The sequence below is a fragment of the Rhodnius prolixus genome, unplaced genomic scaffold, assembly GCF_049639745.1.
Source record: "Rhodnius prolixus isolate KJV_2025 unplaced genomic scaffold, Rpr scaffold_15, whole genome shotgun sequence".
Lineage (NCBI taxonomy): Eukaryota > Metazoa > Arthropoda > Insecta > Hemiptera > Reduviidae > Rhodnius > Rhodnius prolixus.
In genome coordinates, this window is record NW_027411605.1 from 426,861 (window position 1) to 448,971 (window position 22,111).

At 35.5% G+C, this 22,111-nt stretch overlaps 1 protein-coding gene across 6 annotated transcripts in view; it reads right to left on the reverse strand.

Moving 5' to 3' along the window:
* LOC141454879 (calcitonin gene-related peptide type 1 receptor-like) overlaps positions 1 to 22,111 on the reverse strand; it is a 213,724-nt gene that overhangs the window by 11,617 nt on the left and 179,996 nt on the right. For all 6 annotated transcript variants that reach the window (XM_074129568.1, XM_074129569.1, XM_074129563.1 and 3 more), the window contains exons 4-11: positions 18,378 to 18,491; positions 10,407 to 10,513; positions 9,444 to 9,535; positions 8,041 to 8,167; positions 2,545 to 2,765; positions 1,314 to 1,499; positions 1,035 to 1,212; positions 412 to 453 (exon numbers count right to left, since the gene is read on the reverse strand). In XM_074129568.1, coding sequence (XP_073985669.1) covers positions 412 to 453; positions 1,035 to 1,212; positions 1,314 to 1,499; positions 2,545 to 2,765; positions 8,041 to 8,167; positions 9,444 to 9,535; positions 10,407 to 10,513; positions 18,378 to 18,491 — 1,067 coding nt within the window. The remainder of the gene's footprint in view (positions 1 to 411; positions 454 to 1,034; positions 1,213 to 1,313; positions 1,500 to 2,544; positions 2,766 to 8,040; positions 8,168 to 9,443; positions 9,536 to 10,406; positions 10,514 to 18,377; positions 18,492 to 22,111) is intronic.

The window sequence follows — 22,111 nt, forward strand, 5'->3', positions numbered from 1 at the left end:
TTATTTAGTGAGATTTTTCTAAATGTTTTCATTTCAATTGAAAGAAGAAAAGCGGTGAAATACAAGCCTCCAATAAGGTGTATGGATCAAGCTTGCATTAAGGTTACAAAGAAAATTGGTATGTACCTTTCAGGATCTATTGCTGCGTTGATCCCTTGTCCTAAGCTTACCTATCAGGGTTAATCGCTTTTTCCCTGATTTTCCTCTATCATTTTCCATGAAAAACCTCTACTACTTTCATTCAACTAAACCCTTCAACAAATAATTTTTTTTTTTTACCACCGACAGTGAAAAGAGACAGACCTTTATTTTATTTTTTTATAAAAGTTAAACTTTTCTTTAAATTTTAGATTTTACTTTATTTATAAAATTATTAAGATTAATTTTAATCTATATATTTATTGATCTTACCTCTCCATTGCAAAAGCAAAATAATAAAGCAACACAGAGACCCTAAAAAAAAAGAGCAAAAAATTAGTCTTTTTATTACTTTTAATTATTGGAGTGGGTAAATAAGTATTGCAATCAAATTTCCCATTTCTGATTTCGATTTTTTTCCCCCCGGAAATATCCGTTTTGTCTCAAAAACAAAATATCACAGGAAATCCTAACGTGGTTTAGGTACTACCATCGGACTTGACAATAGACTTTTGGTCAAAATCAACCAACCGCAAGTGTCACTTCACTGAGTAATTTTTTTTAAAAAAATAGTTTTTTGAGCTTACCTCAAATTTATAGTGCCACATTATAATTTATGTTAATCGTTTTTACGGGGGAAATCGATTAAGGAGGGCAGTTCTTAGCGGGAGAGTTTCTTTAAAGTACCATTTCAGTGGACTGTAGTGGACTTATCACTAAATTTGGCAGACCGGAAATCCATTTCATTGAATAGACTTTTTGAATCGTTTAGCGATTTCTTTTACTCCGATTCTGAGTTATCATCAAGTATTAACCACTTTACAGTTCTCTGTATGATTTTTTGGAGAGGGGGAAATCCAAAAATTAATTATACTATACATTAGATTATAAATTACCTGACAACTAGCTACTAATGCGGAAGTAACTTGATATGCGTACTCCCACGGAGTACCCTGGTTAGGTCGAAAAGGTGTCACTATGTACTGCAGTCCCAGTAATGGAATCAGTATCAGTGTGGCTCGAACTGCTTTCTTTGTTCGACCAGAAGGTGCACTTTGCGTTGATATTGTACTTCTATTAAGTGTACACATACAGAAATCAATAATTTGTTCTCTCAATTAAAATTTATAAGTTACAACCAAAAAAAAATTGAAGCGTTCACAACTTTTCATTACCTTTTTGAGCGTATAGATGCATTTTTACTTTCCTTAAATGATGATCTAGGACTTGTCTGAGCGGTTGTATGTAATTTGGTCAACAGTAGGCGCACTATGTTTATGAGAAATACGAAATTCGCTATCATTGAGACGAGTACGGGTCCGGACAGGGTCCAAGAATATAAAGATTCGTGAATCCAACAGCTGCAAAAAAAAAAAAAAAAAATGCATACACTTATTTTGCTCTTCCCGATTTTCATTCATCATCAGAGATTGATTCATTACCATGGTGGAGTAGCGCAATTTGACTTCCTTGTGTCTGTCATACACTGTACTAGCTGAGTGTATGAGAAAGCTTACATGATGTGTGTTATTTAAAATGTTAATCTACAGTAAATTTTTCTTTTAAAAAATATTGTAATAAAGTTAATAAAAAATGTAATGTATTTTTCTTTATATTAATAGTTTTCATTAACTTTGTGTTACTACTTTATTGTTAATTAAAAATTAAATTTTTTATGGTAAATAAACATATTTAGTAACGTACACACAGTGTAACCTCCACCACTCAATAAGCAGATTAGTATAAGACAAAAAAACACTAATAAACTGATCAATCAATCAGTTCAATCCCTATGATGATGGATGAAAATTAAAAACAAGCATGTTGTAACATGAATAAAATCAACGATTATCCTTTAATAAGATTTTCATTTTACATCCCAAATCTTTGTTAACAGCCAAAATTATTCGTAAAGGTATACTGTGGGTGAAAAATGTTACGCATTACTCTAAAACATAGCCGCACTAATAAGCAAAATTTTGTATTATCGACTTGGATATGTACAATTAAGAACGCAATGAACAGAGCAATTTGTTAGACGTGAGTAGCAGGAGGAGAAAAAGTACCCGTTGGTAGCCCTATCTATGATACCCATTTTACTAGTCAGTCTCGGGCGCATTAGTCGGCCTGGAAGATTGTCTGGAATAGTGGGAGAGGCGAAGACTGTAATAGGATTAGGGCAATGAGAGGGTGTAGAATGGTATTTCTGGTATTCTTCTTTGGCTAGCTACTTTAGGAGAGAAATGTCGAGGTCGATAGTGTCTAGGTTCCTGACATGGAATGGGGCACCATCTATTTGTCATAGTACCTTAGATCGGAACGTCTGTACTGTCCCATATTATTATAACAATATATGTAAATAAAATTGGATAATTGCAAAAGTATAAATAGATATTTGTAACTTACTGTACTGAATCTTCCTTGTTGGACATCCTGAGGATTGCGTAAATCGTGACCAAAATAGCTGGTACACCCCAGCCAATTAGATGTAGAAATGGCATCACTTTAGACTCCGTGACAAACGTTACCACCAATAGCGTATGCAAATATAATCCTTCACAAAACATCCATAAATATGTGGCCACCAGAAAATATTGCACTAGTATGTGCAACAATTGGCATCCGAACTGCAATATGGAAATCAATAAAATTGGTTTTTATCTGTAGAAATAAACAAATGATTAACTCTTAGATGTAATTTCCGTTTTATATGCATATAATGAGGACTCTGTCGTAAGTTTAATGATCTAAACCTGTGAAGGCAGGCAAGCTCTTTTTAGATCGTTTACAACCTTTAATATCTAGGAGGGATTTACTGGGATGGGTGCACGGTAAGTCAAGGAGGCAATCGGCTTTCCTCTCTTCTTAGCAATGGAGAGCTTAGTTCCATTTTAAGGAGCCAGAACTCAGAAACCACGGGGGTCTTGGCGTGGGTGGAGAGCTTCCTTGCTTTCTGAAGATCCTGGATGTTATAGCTGAATGTAATCTACCTATAATCCTCTTCTAAGGTTTTTCCTCAGAATATTTATGGAGGATAATAGGGATTACAAGCAGTGATGGCATCCTAAATTTTTAGAAACCGGTTCCATAAAGTCAAGTGATATCTAGGAACCAATTCTTTATTTTTTAGAGTGAAAACAGATCACTTACCTACTTCCATTTCATAAAATAAAGGAAATAAGTAAATAGCGAAAGATAAACAATACGTCGAACAAAACTAACCTGTACATTTACGCGCCAAAGTGAGGATTACACTACTAGCTACGGCGAAATTTCAAGGGATCGAAAAAAAAATGAAATATCCCTAAAAAATTTTATTTATCTATCTTAGGCATACAGGCATTAATATTGCAAGGGTAACATGATACGTAATTTATGCATTCTATTGTATTAACAAAATATATTTATAACCTAGGGATATTTCTTTTCTTTTCTAAACATGTGCAGTCTACACTATTTTTACACAGCTCGTTAGCAATTTTGCACGGCTCCCCACGTAGGCAGTCTTGCAGTTGCAACACTGCAGAGCATGGCGCACGATTCAAAATTGAAGTCAAGAGTAATTCATTTATTTTTTAATAACCGGTTCCCTAAGGTTTCATAATTAAAAAAAAAAACGATTCGGGCGAACCGGTAGGATACCATCACTGAGTAAAGGGATTAGTTCTTTTTGGCTGCCGGCTCCGACTATTCCTTCTCTAGCTGCCCCCAGAGAACCTGGGTGAATTCTAGCCAAACATGCGAACAGTATTATGCTGGCTCTAATGGGGAAAGTACAGTAGATCTAATTAACAACGAAATTGAAGAAAAATCTTCGATTAAGGGTACATTTTTGAGAGAGAATTTGGGTGGATTCCTTCTAAAAGTGATAAGAAATAAATGTGACTCAAACGTTCGAGAATTTGGAGAAAACGTGTGAGTTAGATTAGATTATATTAGACTAGGGCGGCCTCAAAGGCCTACGCCACTGCGACCCCTTTGGATCTATTGTGGCTCCCCGCACTCTAAAGTTCGCCCTCCAGACCTGTCCTTTTAATCAGACTCCTAATTCTGGAGAGCGACTCCCTGGGTAAAGCTCACAGGCCTCCCCGAGAAGTAACATCCTTAGCCACACGAGCCCCTCACACTGACACAACACGTGCAGTGCCGTTTCCTCCTCTTCCTGACAGAACCTACAGAGGCTGCGTGTGAGTTAGAATCTTTGAGATAAGTAGTCAAAGATAGTCGTAAAAGTGTTCACACCAATATTTATTTATTTCACTCGCCCCATATGTACGATTTTTATGGTAATATAACACAATCGGTAGGTTTTTCACTGGTGAAAACCAAAATCAGTGTTGCCAACAATTATTATTTATTTATTTTTTCTATTTAGTAACTTTTAAATTCGTTAGCGCATCCTGTACATATTCTTCTAACTTTTAATATATATTATTCTCTTTTATTTTAAATTTTTTATTATCTTCATTTTCACTCGTCATAGATTTCACTCGTATCTTTTTTTCATTCAACTTTTATGACCATCAAATGTGACAGTCAGAAGTCGTAATGTTATTTATAGCTAAAATAACATTTAGAAGTTGGGGGAGGAGTGGAAATCTAGGTTAACACTTGACAGAAATTCTCGTATAACTTTTAATAATGGATTGCCGGAAACGTTACGTTCGCAATAAAATTTGTGTAATAAAAAAAAAGCACTAATGCCCACTAATATTTTATTAAAACATTTGATTGGGAGAGGGGGAAACAAATCTAAAAATAAATTTTGTAACAAAAAATAAAATCTAGAAATTTGACTGCGTGTGGAGGGGGCCACAATTTTATGTAATCTAATACATGAACAAGTTTTGATGAAGGGCCAGCATTATCGTTATGCTCTAATGGCCCTACGTGGTATAATTAAAAAGTTTGGAAAATTTAGCCCATCTGTTCCAGCCATCTCATTCGTGGTTTGCCCTTTTTTTTTTGGTATCCCACAGGCTTAAAATTAATAATTTCCCTAGAAACCCTATCATCTCCCATTCTGAGAACATGTCCAACCCTGATCGGTGCACAAAGCGCCTAATGGGAGTATCATTAAATCGCTTGTACAGTTCCTCTCGATTTTAAATCGCTTTTTAAGCTTTCTAGCATTTGTTGGAGCCTGTCATGTCAGGACCGATCTAATCAGGATCACTTTCGTATCCCTATTAAACTTCTTAGATTTGAAACGTCTAATCAAGACGCAGTAGATAGATTAGATTAAACTAGGGCGGCCTCAAGGGCTACGCCACTGCGACCCCTTTGGATCTATTGTGGCTCCCCTCACTCTAAACCCCATTAAGTCCGTAATCATAAAATTGAAAAAGGAAAAAAAAACGCTTCGAATATCTAGGAACCTTTGTAGATGCCGACAATGACCCTCTCTTAAAGAGATTGGGAATAATGGCAACTCTCCCCTCCCTCCAGACCTGTCCTTTTAATCAGACTCTTGATACTGGAGAGTGGCTCTTGGGTAAAGCTCACCAGGCCCTTGGTTTTTCCTCCCCGAGAAGTAACATCCTTAGCCATACAAGCCCTTCACACTGACACAACACGTGCAGTGCCGTTTCCTCCTCTTCCTGACAGAACCTACAGAGGCTATCATCTGCCAGGCCCATGCGATGCATGTGTTTCCTGAGCCTGCAGTGGCCCAGTTAATAGGCCTACAATCATCCTTATAGCCCCACACGCCTTGACGGATTAATTCTGCAGTCAGCCTCGGCGAATAGCCTTTAATGAACTCCTTCGCCTGTCTCTGCCCCGTGGTGGCAAGCCACCACTCTTGAGACCTACTCTGCACCCATAAGTTAATGGTCGCAGTCCTTAACACACTTCGGAACCCCAAAACAGGGGGCTCCGGTCCAACGAAGTGTCCCTTCCCGGGCCAATAAATCTGCCGCTTCGTTTCCCTTGTGTCCTGAATGGCCAGGTACCCAAACCAGAAAGACCTTATTATGGTCAATAATTTCCTTCAGGGCACCCAGACAGTCCCAAACCAGTTAAGCCGCAGTAACGTTTGGTAGAGTCGCCATTATCCCCAATCTCTTTAAGAGAAAGTCATTTTCGGCATCTACAAAGGTTCCGAGATATTCGAAGCGTTTATCTTTTTTTCTTTTTCAAATGTATGATTGTGAACTTAATGAATCGACTATCGGGAATCAGCACCCCACTACCATGTGCTTAAGTTTTAATTTCATTTATCTTCAGTCTGTAGACCTAGCAGACGCTTAATAACCCTCTTTTTACGCCTGTTACTGATCTAAATATAATATAAAAATCATAAAAGTTGGACCATCTTATGAAAGATATGTCCACTAGTCAACAGCTCTCTGATCACTTTTCTCAGCGTGAGAAAATTCCAATAAAAAAAAAGAAAATCTATCCAGTGATGACACACTTCCAGTTGCTGGTTTGATCTCAAAAAATTGTCCAAATACGGTAGTAGCTCAAATTTGAACTAAGCAAATGCTTGTTGAACTTGCCACACACTCATACCATTGACAGACTCCGAGAAAGACCAATTAAAAAAAACTACTTTTTGGATTTAGGCGCCTCGGTAGCCGAGCGGTTATAGGCTAGACCCGCAAAGCTAAGATGTATTGCGGTACTAGTCTATATTCCCAATGGTTAATATGAGAAATTTATAGTAAAGTATGTTAGGCGGTTATAGGCTAGACCCGCAAAGCTAAGATGTATTGCGGTACTAGTCTATATTCCCAATGGTTAATATGAGAAATTTATAGTAAAGTATGTTAGGCGGTTATAAGCTAGACCCGCAAAGCTAAGATGTATTGTTGGTTTAGTGGGTTCGTTTCCCCTGGTCTTAGGCCTTGGATTTTTTAAATGGTTTAATATGAGAAATTTACAGTAAAGTACGAGCATATTTGCTAGTCGCCTCCGTCCACGACACCTAATTGGTAGTTGGACGTAAAGCCCGCCTATAAAAATAGGCAATTGCTATACTTTTTTAAATTTTATTTATTTATTTATTTTTTATTTTTTGGGGGGGCTTTTTTTTTTGGCATTGGCTTTCGCCATACAGCCAGCATCGTGTATGTATACAGCCAGCATCGTCCAGGTGCTTATCACTAGAATATCACTCACTCTCCATTCTTACTTATAAATACATTCGCCTCACACATTCATCCCTCTACTATATACAACTATTTACATACACTACAACTAATGGATGGATCAGTACTCTATATTCCTTGCCATCCTTATAGCTTAACCGAAATTAAAATCACCGTAATCCTTCTCTAATCATTTACTTGCATTCATTCTATAACTTTTAAATACATTCATATTTCTTAGCTAGCTCTGCTACAGATTTTTAAGCACATAGATGTTGGTGGAGAATATTATGTCTTCGTAGCGAAATGGTGCATCTAAATACCTGTATATGTCGTCAAACATTTGTGTTTTCTTTCTACTACATAACGTGGACATATCATTTACTTTACTTTTTGGATTTAACCTTAAAATAAGATATCTCGAAAATTTTACGAGTTCGTGAGACTTCCTTCCTCTTTCTTAAACTAGAAATAGTTATATAAATATATATATATAACCAACATTGAACATCATTATTCATTAAAATATTGAGGGCAACTAGAAAACGATCGCTTATATTACAAAAGGTCATGCACATTCTCAAAATACCTTAACAGTTATAACGGGGCCACTGTGCGTGACATTTCTGTAGGATGGATCTATAAAATTTGACATATGTCCAAAACGTGATATACGTATATGGAAGGTAAAATTTCTCACCCAATTGGTACCACTGTTTCCCTACAAAACACTTATTGGGAAAGTCTCTAATAACAAGATCTAAAACAGAACTATAATGTAATCGAAATTTTTTTCTCTTGAACTCACCCCGTTAGCGAACAGTACTGGTAGATTGTCAGCCACAGCTTCATACCAAATTAACCACAATAAATTGTTTACAGCCAATGAAATGAATAAACTTTTATGTATCTGTATTCTAGTACAGGTTAATGATCTGTAAATAAATATAAATTATGATTAGATGATTCTAGTTTGTCGCTTTCTAACAAATAAAACTTTGCACGCTAAATTTAGGAATTAATTAAGATTTTTTGGCGCTTAGATGATTTTTATTTTTTAAGGGAATAATTTAAAACCTACTTGATGGTTATACGACATACTCGTATATTTGGGGGGTTATCCAAAGAAAGGTGAATTTTACAATAAAATAATGTCTATTTACTTTCAAAAGTCACGATTGAATTTCATTAATTCAAGTGTCTATTTAAATACATAAAAATAAATACCGGTTTAAACGAATACTTTTTTTTCCAAGCTATCCTCGAATGATAGCTCTTTTAATTACTGCTTAATTTTTTCTTCTCCACTTCAACATAATGCAAAGCATTGATAGTTCAGCTCTTATTCCATTCAAGGGCATAAAAAGAAGTCGTTCAAAAACAAAAGGAGTTAAAAAAAGAAGATGAAATATAACTTCTTTGCCACAGTTTGCCTATTTTATTTTATTTTACTTTTTTCTTTAAGAAAATTCACTTGTAAACATGTGTTGTCCCTCTTTGCAAGCACTAAAATTGTTCATTCTGTCGTCTTCTTTGACAGAAGAAGGAATTTTACAGTGTACCATATTGTTCCCAATTTTATAGCCATCATAAAAAAATCTAAATTCAACTGAATGCTTTAGCGCTACGTGAAGATACAAAGATTTCTTTCGGCGACGCCAAAACGGTAAGCTGACGGAGATAGGTACTCTATCTCCCAAAAGATCATGGGAACTGACAAAGTGCAAGCTTCTCCTTACTTCTTTCTCTTCCCTCTGGAAGACTTTTTTGGGCGTGGCGAGAAGAAACGAAGCCTATATTTCTTGTCTGATCAAAATTTAACGCTTTTCTGAAGTAAATAACAATTAAGTAAGTAATTTTTTTTTTTTTTTGGCGCATCAACAGCTGAGGTTATTAGCGCCCGGAGCTTTTTACAGTGCACTGCCGGCCTCCGGACAGTGTTCTCTCGTTACAGACAACACTGTCCATCACCGGACAGTGAGCTGTAAGAAGCTCCTAGGAAGAGAAAATCTAAGTGCTAGCTGCTGGATTCGAACCCGGGACCTCCGCGTGGGAGTCCAGTATGCTAGCCTCATAGCTAATCCCTTCCCTTTAAGTAAGTAATATATCGTGATTTCATGGTTGGTAATTATGAAAATATTGTTGCAATCCAGGCTACAGTTTGAAACCAATTCCTTGGTCACACTACAGGAATAACTGGATATTACTTACTTGAAGTAGAAAAATATAAATATTGACAGAGTAAGTGCGGCCAAGGATATGGCATATCCACCCTTGTAGATCATGTTCACCTGCGTTCTCATCTGAAACGTAAAAAATAATCCATACAGTTTTTTATTATTATTTACATTTACATCATCTGTCAACATCTGAGGTTATTGGTGCCCGAAACCACTTGCATAGTGTTCTATCGTTGCAGACGACACTATCGATAACCGGACACTTTTCCTCCTACTCCCTTTCCCATCACCGGTATTCGGAGTCCTTTCCGGATATGCCGGTCACCCCGTGCTAGCACACGGTCGTTTTATAAGAGAAGGATGTCACCACTACGCTGCTGTAGTGCAAGGCTTCGCAAAAGGAAGTTGTGTCCTCTCGGTCACTCTTTCGCTTCGTGGGATCACCTACGGTTGGTTACCACTACTGGGTCGTAAAAAAGGCCGTACTTTAGCTGTAGCTCAGGTCGGCCACACCTCCTGGCAAAGGACCCCATTTCCGGGGCTTTGAGCTGAAAGAAGCTCCTAGGAAGAGAAAATCTAATATTCACCTCAAGTCCTTAAAAGGTATTATATAGAATGCTAACTACCCTCTTGGCTTGTAAAACTTAGGATGTTTACCCAGGAGCCACTCTCCAGAATTAAGAGTCTGATTAAGCGGAGGGGTCTGGAGGGTGAGCTCTAATGTCTGGGAGCCACAATAGATCTATAGGGGTCGCGGTGGCGTAGGCCCTAAGGCCGCCCTAATTTAATCTAATCTAACTACCCTCTCGATCTATTCGTTAGGATGAATTTTTTTGAAGCTAAGTCATATGATCGGGCATTCTGTGGACCCATACTCGAAGCACAATCTTATAGCAACTTACTTCTCACTTTGGCTGATAACTATATAGAGACTAAGATTGTAGAAGATGCACCAATATCTGCGAAATCTTGAACCAATAGTTTAATTTATTACCTTCAAATCTTCTAAATCCACACATGTTGTATAATTAGACCAGGTTTTATTGCTGGCCGGATGCCTAAACCATGTACCATCTTCTAAACATGTCCTATGTCCAAATCCTGCAATAAAAGAAATAAAAGATTTTTTAAAAAATCATGAAACTGGATAATATAAGGTGAGAGAAAACCCGATCGTGGAAACTAAAGGAAAATATCAATTTTGAACTTGCTGCTTTTTTCAGCTATATTAACCATACACTCCAAATAGACTCACAAATAGACCGACAAATACCGACAGCCCAATTTGTAAGACCCCCTTTTTTGGGACTCAGAACGGTTCTTTTTTTATATGAAAAAATAACTTAGATAATTCCACACGATCTCAGGTAGAAAGAGAAAATAGAATATTAGAGCTTAGAAAATAATTCCAATTTGTCGATCTTCAAATTTAAAGCTGCGTACAGCTGTAAGAAAAAAATCAGCTGAGTTTTTCACGGCAGGCTTTTATTGCTGCCGTCAATTGATAAAATATTGACGAATAAATTCACAGATAATGAAGACAGTAAAAGTGGGGATATTGACTTCGTGACGTTTGACCGTAACTTCATCAATTATTTAAGGCAGAAAAAAAAACTTTTTTTTGCTCTTTCCACACGGAAGAGGAAGGAGGAGGTGAAAAGTTATCGGATATCCGGTGAATGGCCAGTACTTAACGTTTAAAAATTCATATATATTTTTTTAATGTAGTCCAATTCTAGTTCAAAACACTGTCCATTCATTTTCAAATTAATAGATTCTAAGAGAAGAGATTAGCTGATTCGAATCCAGCTGTCGGTTATTAGATTTTCTTTTCCTAGGAGCTCCTTACAGCTTCCTTTCCGGGAATAGTGTTGACTGTGACGACAGACGCAGTGCACCTGATAAAAACTCCGGGCGCCAATAACCTCTGATATTGAAGCGCCTCAAAATAAATGAAAGATTGATTCCCCCTCCCCTTAAAGTGCTGTCCTGCACTGTGAGGCTGCTATCATCACCTCTTAATTTGACTCAAAAGATTTTCCAAAACGTAATTTCTTTAAATTTTGTTGGACTTTAGGGCAGTATAAATCTCTCATCGTTCCATCCGTATCCTAAAGCAGTTTAATAGTTCCCGTCACCTTTTTCCCAATTAAGGATCCGGCAACTCCTAGTTTCCTCTCTTATATTCCCCCCATTTCGACTATGGTTGTTTAGTGTATAGCGCGGTCTTTCTGGTGATATTGAAGCTAAGCTCAAGCGCCTCCATGAACTGCTTCATAAGATTTATTTTCAGCATTCCACAGAGACTCCCGCATTTCGCACTACTACGATGAGTTGAAGTGGCTTTTTCCTGTCTATCGCCGCCAATATTTTTTTGCTTCTTTCCTTTTTCAAGTCATCCAGTCTCAAAGGCCTTCCTATATTTTTCAACTCCTTAAGTTTAAATCTTCCATCCATTCCCGTAACACTAGATCTCGCTCATCCGATCTCTATATTCCCTCTCACCATACCTCATCCTTTGACAAGTCCTTCCTAATACGTGCTACCTCTCTCTGGAACTCCTTGCCATCATCTGTCCGCCATGCTCCTACCCTATCTATCTTTAAATCCCTTCTATTCAGTTATCTACTTTCTCTTCAGCTTCCTCCGAAATTCTAATTGTTTTAATTTATTTCCTTAATTTCTGCTGTTATTTTTATTCACTTTTTGTAAATACTTACGTATATTTTCTGTTTAATCACAGGCCAAACTATTAAGGCCTCTATTTGTACCTGTATTTATTCTTAGGGGACAATTGCCCCAGAATAATAAATTTATTTTCTATTCTATTCTACTCGTATTCTATAAAATGGACTGCTCAGGGGGTTCGGCTATTTGTGGAAGGAAATACCCACTCACTAGTTCGTCCAATTCAAAATATGACGGATCAAATTAGGGTACTCTGACGTAACAGCCACTTGTACAGCTTCCACCGTCCGGATGAAAGACAAGGCCTATACTCGATCAAATTCTTGTTCGAATTGGTCAACTTTTGTCGACGTTGTGGTTATTACAGTCGTTTTATTGACCATCTCCTAATACTACTTGATCCAGTACGGTCTCCGGTTACTTCTTTCTTCATATTTGGCCCAGGTGTCCCTCTTGAGACCCTTAAATAAACCAACAGTTCTCTAGTGTGCACTACTCTAGAGGGTGCCACAATAGAGTCTCTCAGAGTCGCGGTTTCATGGTCGCGGGTCGACCCTTGCACTCTAATCAAGTAAACAATGTACACTCAAACTAATACAATACCATAATATATTACGCAATTCATCATTATGATTAATTGCGTATGATATTTGATTTCGAACACCTGGTGACGAAGTTGGGTCAAGTTAATTCTTGATAATTTATGATTACCAATACTGCCAATAATTGTAAGGGTCATCTAAGTAGGCCTAAGTTGGGACATCAGATCTCGTGTTTGGTTCTTGATGCATTTGATACCTTTTAGTCGATGCATTTTATTATTGGAGGTACCTACCATTTTTGACTTCGTCTAGACTTCACATTAGCTAAAGTTTTGAGTTTATTTTTCAACTTCTTCACCTTCATTTCTTACCAATTACTTGTTCGATTCTGTCTCTCCCTCTCTCTCTACTTGACGTAAGTTAGCGGGAACCATTTTGTGTTCCTATTGTGTCCTTCTTTTACTGTTTCTTTTTATTTATTTTGGTCTTCCACTTCACCTAACTCTGTTCTATTATTTGCTTCTTCTTTAATAGACTCTAAGGTCATTGACTCATTAGAATTTTCTGCTATTTCTTTATATTTATTACTGTTATTGTGACGACATAGTCTTAATAGAGAAGTTATCTAATAAAATGGACACACTGCGAAATAATATTTTTATTATTATTAACTAAGTTTTTATTTCAATTCTGTAATCGAAGCTAAATATTCGATAGAGAGAGACATTCCAATATTTATGATTTTCCTGCTATAAATGTAAATTCGTCTTTTAGACTCCTTCAAATATAATAATAAAATAAAAAATTATCAATAAGTCAGCTGGAAAGTCTGCACAGAAATTCCACTTCCGTTTTTTTTTTGTCTTACAAGTACCATTTATTGTCTGTCGGTGATGAAGCCACCGGTTTAAGTTGTTCAGTTGGCAAAATATTTAGTTCTTTTAAGAATTTAAGTCCTCTGCTTTTATACAAGGAAAGGTACTTCAGAGCACTGAAGAGGCCCATGAACTGGATTAGATCGCTAACATGTATCAGACGTTTAGGCTTACTTATTTTTCCTAGCATTCACAGCGTCTTGGTTTTAGACAAGTTCAGCTGGATTCAGTTAAAGGAGATATCCTCTGCGAACGCTGAACAATGGTCGGGTTGATTCTTGTGCTCATCTTTCTTGAATTTGATCGGACTAAGCGCGTATAAGGGACTCTTTAATAGGTAAGATGTCCAAACATACCATTATGATTGAAGATGGTCCCACTAGAGATATAAATCCACCACATTATCTTCCCCAAATTTAAACTGTTCCTCTATTTCTTTGAGTACTTTCTTGAGCACCCTTATCTCAACACGAATATTTCCTGTAAATCCAGATAATCGTAGTTAAGTTCCCTCTATGTGAGACAGCAGAAAGTAATGAAATGACCCTAGAATGGATCTTTTATTAATTTTTTCCTCGAAGTGTTTGCAAACAAGATATTGGTAAAACATCAATAATTCGTTTTAATTTTCTTTTTGACGCCTTTCAAAGAGAGAGAAAGAGAAGGGTTGAATGGAGTAGTGTGCGTGTGTAAGTGAGAGGGAGAGAGAGAGCAAGATTCATTAATTAAAAATAATTAAATACTTCATAATTCCGTAAAAGAAGATCCCCATCAAATTATATGAAAGATGTAAGACAGAGAGAGATGGACAAGGGATGGCAGTAATTACATCTGTCCACATACCGTAATAAATTGGGATTAATCCTTTCAATAAGGAATATTTTCCAGCTAAAAATGTTGTACCTTTAAATATAAAATAAAAGGATGTTAAGCCACTTTTCTTTAAAAGGATTTCCTTTTATCCTTTATTTCCGGTACAGTTTTATTTCGCGTGGAAAATAGTAGAAAAGAAAATTGCTTTTCCTCCATAAATTAATTGCCTACTTATGATTTTTTGTTTTAGGACTTACGTGTGAAGGAGATTCCAAGTAATGGTAAAGGAAAAGTGGTTTATTATGTCTTTTATTTAATTTTAGATTTTCCTTTGTAAAAAGTAATTTTTCTTTTTTGGGGATATTTTTATCTTTTACATCTTTGGCAGAAATTGCATCTTATATTTTTAACCTTCTCTTACTGGTCTTTTAGAAAATTAGTTTGTGCATATGTCTGGGTTTACTGAATCTCTTACAAACGAAGAAGCACGCTTAGAAGCCTTTGTTTCTAATCGAAGCTGTGTGCTCCTTTTTACGAACGAAACTGTACAGAGAGCATTGCCCAGTATCAGAAACTGCTCTGAAATGTGACGATCCTTCCTGCCTTCTGTGAGGCAGGAAGTAGCCTCTCTCTCTCTCTCTCTCTCTGTGTGTGTGTGTGTGTGTTTTTTTTTTTTTTTTTTAGAAAATTCCTTTATTTCCATCATGCTCCGCTCATTTGAGCACTACATGAAATTAACAAATAACAGTACAAATTCAAATATGACAACTAACGTTTATATAAACACAAAACCACGGGCATAACATAATATAATTAAAACATGGCTATTGTAGAAAATTAAATTATATGTAAGATTCGATAAATTAAGCAAACAAAATCATGGCGGACATTCAATACAGTGACGAAGTTAGCTTACTATCTGATTGGCAAATACAATAGGAAATTGTTTTCAATAGTAATTATTATTATTATTATTTTTTTTTTTTTATATATATATATATATATATATATATTTATTTATTTCTTTCTTTTTTTGTACCATTATCTACACACTATTGACCCCTATACAAAAACTCGAGCATACTCCTGACATAAAAGTTGAAATGCCGGAAGAATTGCGGCTGAAGCAAAACAGCCTTGTTGGGTGGCCAATTCTCGCCCTGCGTTAAGACATTCTGCATGAGCAGCCGTCTCGCTGACAGGAGGCATTCGCAATCCCATATCCCATAGCAGGTGATCAACTGTCTGGGCTGAAAAAGAATCGCATCCACAAGACGAATTTTGCAAAATACCGAATCTCAATAAATAATGTGCCATTTTCCCATGCCCAGTAAGAATCTGAGTTAATCCATAACTTATGGTGAAGTGGTCTGTGTGTGTGTGTGTGTGTGTGTGTGTGTGTGTTTTACAAAATGGGTTTCGAGATAATAATCCTGTCACATCCTCTATTCTCTCCAGATCTCTCGCTATCGGATCTTCACCTTTCCTAGCAACTGGATAACTTTCTTGAGGCCAAATCTTCTCCAATGAGGACTATGATAAATACCGTTCATCCAATTCTTAAAATCTCGATGCCTAAATTTTCACCACAATCGGATAAATCGATTTAATTCTGGCTGGCAATGATAAGCTAATGATGCTTATTTCGTTGTTAATTTACACAATTTTTAAATTATATACTCTGAATACTAGCTTCCGTCCCAACCTAATAGTAAACTTTAAAATTATTCCAGGAAAATTATAAGATGAACTTCCGTTTTTAAAACAACTTTTCACTAAATCTACTAAATTGGATAAAGAGTCTCCTTATCCAGCATTTTCCGATAAAACGGGACTAGATTTCAGATAAACTACGCGGTGTAGTGAACTTAGAGCTTTGAAAGAGTTGGTTAGAGGCAGGGGGGCATTCATGGTCAATACAAAGAACATTCAAAGTATACCATTAGCTGTAAAAGCTGGTAAATGATTCAACTAATTGATAAGAAATTCAAAGCAATATTTCGTTGGGTGTGTGAAAAACGGAAATATATTTAATGAAAACGGAAAACTTTTACCTGATTTTGTATTTTTTTATTTTTATTTTTAATAAAATTTAATTTGAAAAATGCGATCACTCGCACGACTTTTTTTCAAAATTCTAACTACCAACGTACCAACAAACCAAACATAACAAATGAATCAAATAATTGATAACAACGCCATCTCTACGCACAGCCGAGAACTGTTCACCTTGCCAATGAAATGCGCCAAAATAAAGACCAACTGGATGATGTTTCGCATCTGATTGGTTTATTTCCTTATTTATTCTAGTAATGGTAATGGTAATGTTATTGTGAAGAGATAATTGCAGTAGCGAATACCAGTGATTTCATAATGCATATCTATACATATCTGAGTTCCCGCGGAATATTCATTTGAAATATAGTCAATTTATGTTTTGCCTAAGCAAAACAATGTTTCTGATTGGATTGTATAATTAATTTCTAAATATAACCGAATCAATTATTGGTTCCCCTTGTTGTAATGACAGATCATGATGACCAACAGTTGGACTTCAAAATTTATTAAATAGCCAATAGTATTTGCCCACCAGTGTTCATTTCATCAGTCTAATAGCTGTAGCCTAAATTTAGTCAGCCTGTAGGCTATAGTTGTGACAAGTGGCAGCCGTTTCGCTACTTCAGCAAGTCTTAGTCCAAGCACCGCCCACATATCTGTACACTAACTCCTTCAGTTTACGGTTCAATTTTAGTCCTAGTTATTGCAAAAAAATAAACTAATATTGTTTAGATCTTTCTATTCTAGATTACAGTCTGCTACCCACATACTCGACAGAAACGACAAGACGTGAACAGACGCTTTAAGCTATTTACTTGATTAGACTCACAAACTAACAATCCACAAGACGCTGTTAAGACCGATCCATATCATACGGGAGCAGAAGTGTTGGGGCTTAACCAAACCATCTAACTCCAAACATACCTACAGGATCTTACAGTCTAAAATCCTGCATACTCCATAATACATTTCAGAAGCCATTTTGATTAACTCAGTGCTCTACGAGTAATATAAACTGTTGCAATAATTCAACTCAAATTCAGTAGCAGTCGCTAAATGATAACGATAAATTTATTTGAATTTAAATATATTTAAGTTCCATACTGCTATCTCTCTCTACTTGCTCTAATCCTCTCGTACTGTCTCTCAGCCTCCTCTGACATTCCTAACAATCCTACTCGCCGACTGAATCGCAGTACTATACTGCTCTCTCGACTAGCTCTAATCTTCTTGTACTGTCTCTCGCTTCCTCTGACATTCCTAACAATACTCCTTGCCGACTGAATCGCCAATGGCCCTGCGTCTTCAGTCTGAAGACCTAGTCATCCTTCTCCTATAGAGAGTGCTACCGCTTGGTAGTTTCTCTCCTCCTGCTCTCCTCCCGCACCAGTTCATCGTACTCATCACGTTTACTCATTGTATACAGATTGTAAATTACAAAATAAGAATTAAAAAAAAATATATATATATATACATTATTTCTTAGCATTTCTCCATTTTTAATTTTATAGCGTTAATCGATTTCTGAAGTGATACGGCTAATACGAGTATGTGTCTTCCAATGTGATGGTACGATAATTCATGCTTTTTTTTACGGGGGCAGGAAGGGCTGCACAAAACGCAAGTTCGTATTTTCCTCCTGAAATTCCGGCAGTAAACGCGAGTTTTCCGCCGTGAAAATGGTGGTGTACTTACTCAAAGATTTCCAGGACCTTGGTGCTTAATACAAAAAACTTAAAACTCATTCAATGCTTATCAATTGATTATTTTAAGTCCAACATATTGTGGCATACTCTATGATGCTAAGCAGAAAAACCTCTATCTCTACTACAAGCCAATAAAAATTTCTTTACAAGCCAACCTTAGGGAGAATTCCAATATTTCCTCAAGCTGTTCTGAGGAATGCCCCCTAAGGTTGGCTTTCTTTTTTCTTTTTTTGTTAAGATATGAAATAAAATTGTCTTGAATATAAAAAAAGAAACTACTTACGTGTAGGATCAAAGCCAAATATAAAATATGGACAAGGGAAATGTGCAACTGTGCCGGCTGCCGTAGAATTTATACATGTCCATCCGTCGAATTCTTTGGGACATTCTAGAACATCTGGAATACAAAGGGAAAACTATTTAAATATAATATGTGTATCTAGAAACGAAAAAAAAAACAGAAGAAGAAAATATGGAAGAATAGATTCCATAATTAAATTAGTATGAAATGGTTATTTATTTAACAAGTGTGGAAAGTAGTACTTTTCCTCACGCGAGGCGGGGTTTGCCCCTGTGTGAGGAAAATACTAAACACTCGAGTTAAATATTATATTTTTTCTGCAACCATTAGATTTATTAACTAAAAAAATTAAAAATTTCATTTTTACAGTCTACAAAAAGTAATTTATTTATTATAAACATTTATTGTTATATTACAATTATTTACATTACTTACGTATTTACATCACTTATTACATTTTCTGCTGTTTCTTTTATTGATGGAGGAGTGTTTTCTAAACAGGCATCACTAGAATCCATTTTAAATTTCTATAAGGTAACACTATAACCTTTTTAACTGTTATAATTAAAAATATCTAATTATTTATTAAAGTATTATTTTTATTTCTATATTCCTTTCAATTTTTATTTTATTTTTTAATATTCGTTTTTTAATTATTTAGTTACGTTAAATAAGCTTATTAAAGTTTTACAGAAAATATTTATGATAATAACAAAACTTCTTTGATCAAGGAAGCACAATAAAGTTTTTCCACTCACTAGTGAGGAAAGTGACACTAATGGGAATTTTTCCCCACTAGTGTGGGAAGTTGGGCATTACACAGCTGATTTTAATTGAGTAATAAGAACTTCCCTACATGGTTGCAGAAAAAAGTACTTGTTTTTCATACTATTTTAATTTCAAGATCGTGAAGAATTTATTTTGAAAAAAAATGAGGCTTTAATTAAAGCAAAACTCTGTAGACTCGCTTATTTTTTTTTGGATTCATCGGAAATAAAAACGTCATATTTTTGTGAACACTAACATATGTTCTCGACATAACTATATCAAAACATACACGTATAAAAATTGCCTGATGTTCAAATTAGACAGCTGATATAAGGTACGTACTAATATCAAATCCGACAATACGAGCTTTTCAACAAAATCAGCTGAGACAAAATCAGCTAATCGAAAAAGTGTCACTTCACTGAATCGATTTATCGATTTGTTTTTGGGAAATTATTCTTGAAAATCGGCTCCAACGACTTTTCTTTAAACCGGAAGTAGATCTACGATTCTTCTTTAGAAACATTTTCCTGAAAGAAAAATTTGCTTAATGGCACTTCTGGGCGTTTGGGGTGAGTTAAGCTCTAGCCGAAAGGCCATTTCATTAAATTTTTAGCGAACATCTTGCGCAAATTGAAATTTCAAATTTCCATGTAAAATGTGTTTCTCAATTCCATTTTCTGTGTCATACATTTAATATTATGTCCATTTTTTTTCTTTTGCAGTTGTTGCGGAAGTGTTAAAATTCCGGAAGTGCTTTTTGTTTCGGGTTGTGTATTTTTCTATTTAAATTACTAGTGAATGCTTTTTGTAACTTGTGCGCATAACCAAGAAATTCGGTTATTCAAAAATTCCGCTTGTTAAAATTAATGCGAGTAACATTATTGATAATAATTTCTTTTAAATTGTGTCAAGTGTCCAGTGAGATGTTAGGCTACAAAAGACAGGTCATCAAAGGATTAAGGTAAATTGATTTTTTTTTTTCCATTTTCTTTGGAGAGATTGTACAATTAGTTAAAGACAAATATAAGATTTAAAATTTTAATTTTAACAGGATCTTTTTTAAGGTATCTTGAGTCCAACTAACTTCCTTCAAAGCCCACATTCTCAGGCCCCTCCGAAATACCCCAAAAGTGATCTCGTTGCAATTCAGAAATATTAGTCCCAAACTTAACAGTAATTTTGAACCGAAAAGATGCAGAAATTTTAGATTTACCGATTATATTGAACTCAACCATTGAACCTGATGATACTTTTTGCTATTATTCGTTTTTAAGATAAGTGTGGTTAATGAGAGAAACAATTTTTCCGGCTCAGGGTATCAGAAAATGGATTTTTTTTTCTAATGAAAACTGGAAATCGGAAAATTCACGATAATAGTACCTTCTCTTACTCAGTAAAAGAGAGAAAAAACTGTGAAAGAAGTAGTTACATTAGGATATTAGTAATTCAATAATGGTAGCTAACAGAACCCACGGGAAGAGGAGTTCCTTACACTCCCTGGGGATAACCATCTGTCAGGAACATCACATCAACTTAGTGTCATATATCTGTCTTCGCTACCAACAGCTGTTGTAGGACAGGGAGTAATGGAAGCGGAAATGGTAAAATGCTAAGTAATTAGTGTAGACAATGTTTTTTTTATTAAAAAAAAAAAATAAATCAATTTTGAGAATCATTTACTTCCGCCGGCATTGACTCCTTTTTAACTAATATTGACAGCTTTTAACGGAAGCAATAGTTTTATCATCACATAACAATTAACATTCCAAGTTTAATAATTATAGCTCAATTTCTGCAATTCCGGTGGATGTCGTGTGCGTTACCTCAATGTTCGTTCTCATTCTGGCTCGTCTACTTGGGTGTTCTTCTCCGTTCTTTGAGTTATAATGGTCTTATTGATTTTGCTAGCTCCGCAAGGCAATATTGGTACCAATTTGTCCAGAAGTTCAATTTTTGAAACGGTTGTAAATTTTTTTATTTTATATTTATATTTTTCTGTCCTTTATTTTGTCTATTTTGCCTTAAATATATTTCCTAGCTGGTCTGTTTGTTTTATTTATGATTTGTTCTTAAACTAAAGTAAAAAACAAGGAAGAACGAGATTATGCATGTCATAGCATGTTTTGAAACATCTACTTCCGGCGGGCGGATGTTTCCAAGCTGTAGAAAATTCTTATTTATTTATTTTCTGTTCATTTAAATGCCTTTCTTTAAAAATAAATAAATAAATCAATAAAAAGAGCGTATTATTATTAATAATTATAGTTAGGGCCATTTAAAAAAAAACAAAATCGGAAGCATTAGAAACTTGCATTTCCTTTTAGCTTATTTCCTTTAAGTTTGAACTTCTCGCAAAGCCTATATGAGATTCTAAACATTTTTAAGCTGTTAAAAACGGACATTATTATATCGTGGCACTTTAGCGAGAGAAATACCATAAATGACACTTTCTCATTAACCCCTTAAAAATGCAAATTCTCTCAAGACTAATTTTCAATTTTAAGTAAAAAAGTAATGTAAAAGTAAAGTAATTGACTATTTTTTGAAGCAGGCTTTATGTCCAAATACCAATTAGGTGACGTGGAAGGAAGGGAATAGCAAACATACTTTACTGTAAATTTCTTTTATTAACCATTAAATAAAATCCAAGGCCTAAGACCGGGAGAATCGAACCCACAAAACCAACAATACATCTTTGCTTTGCGGGTCTAGCCTATAACCGCCTAACATATTTTACTATAAATTTCTCATATTAACCATTGGGAATATAGACTAGTACCACAATACATCTTAGCTTTGCGGGTCTAGCCTATAACCGCCTAACATATTTTACTATAAATTTCTCATATAAACCATTGGGAATATAGACTAGTACCGCAATACATCTTAGCTTTGCGGGTCTAGCCTATAACCGCCTTAACATACTTTACTATAAATTTCTCGTA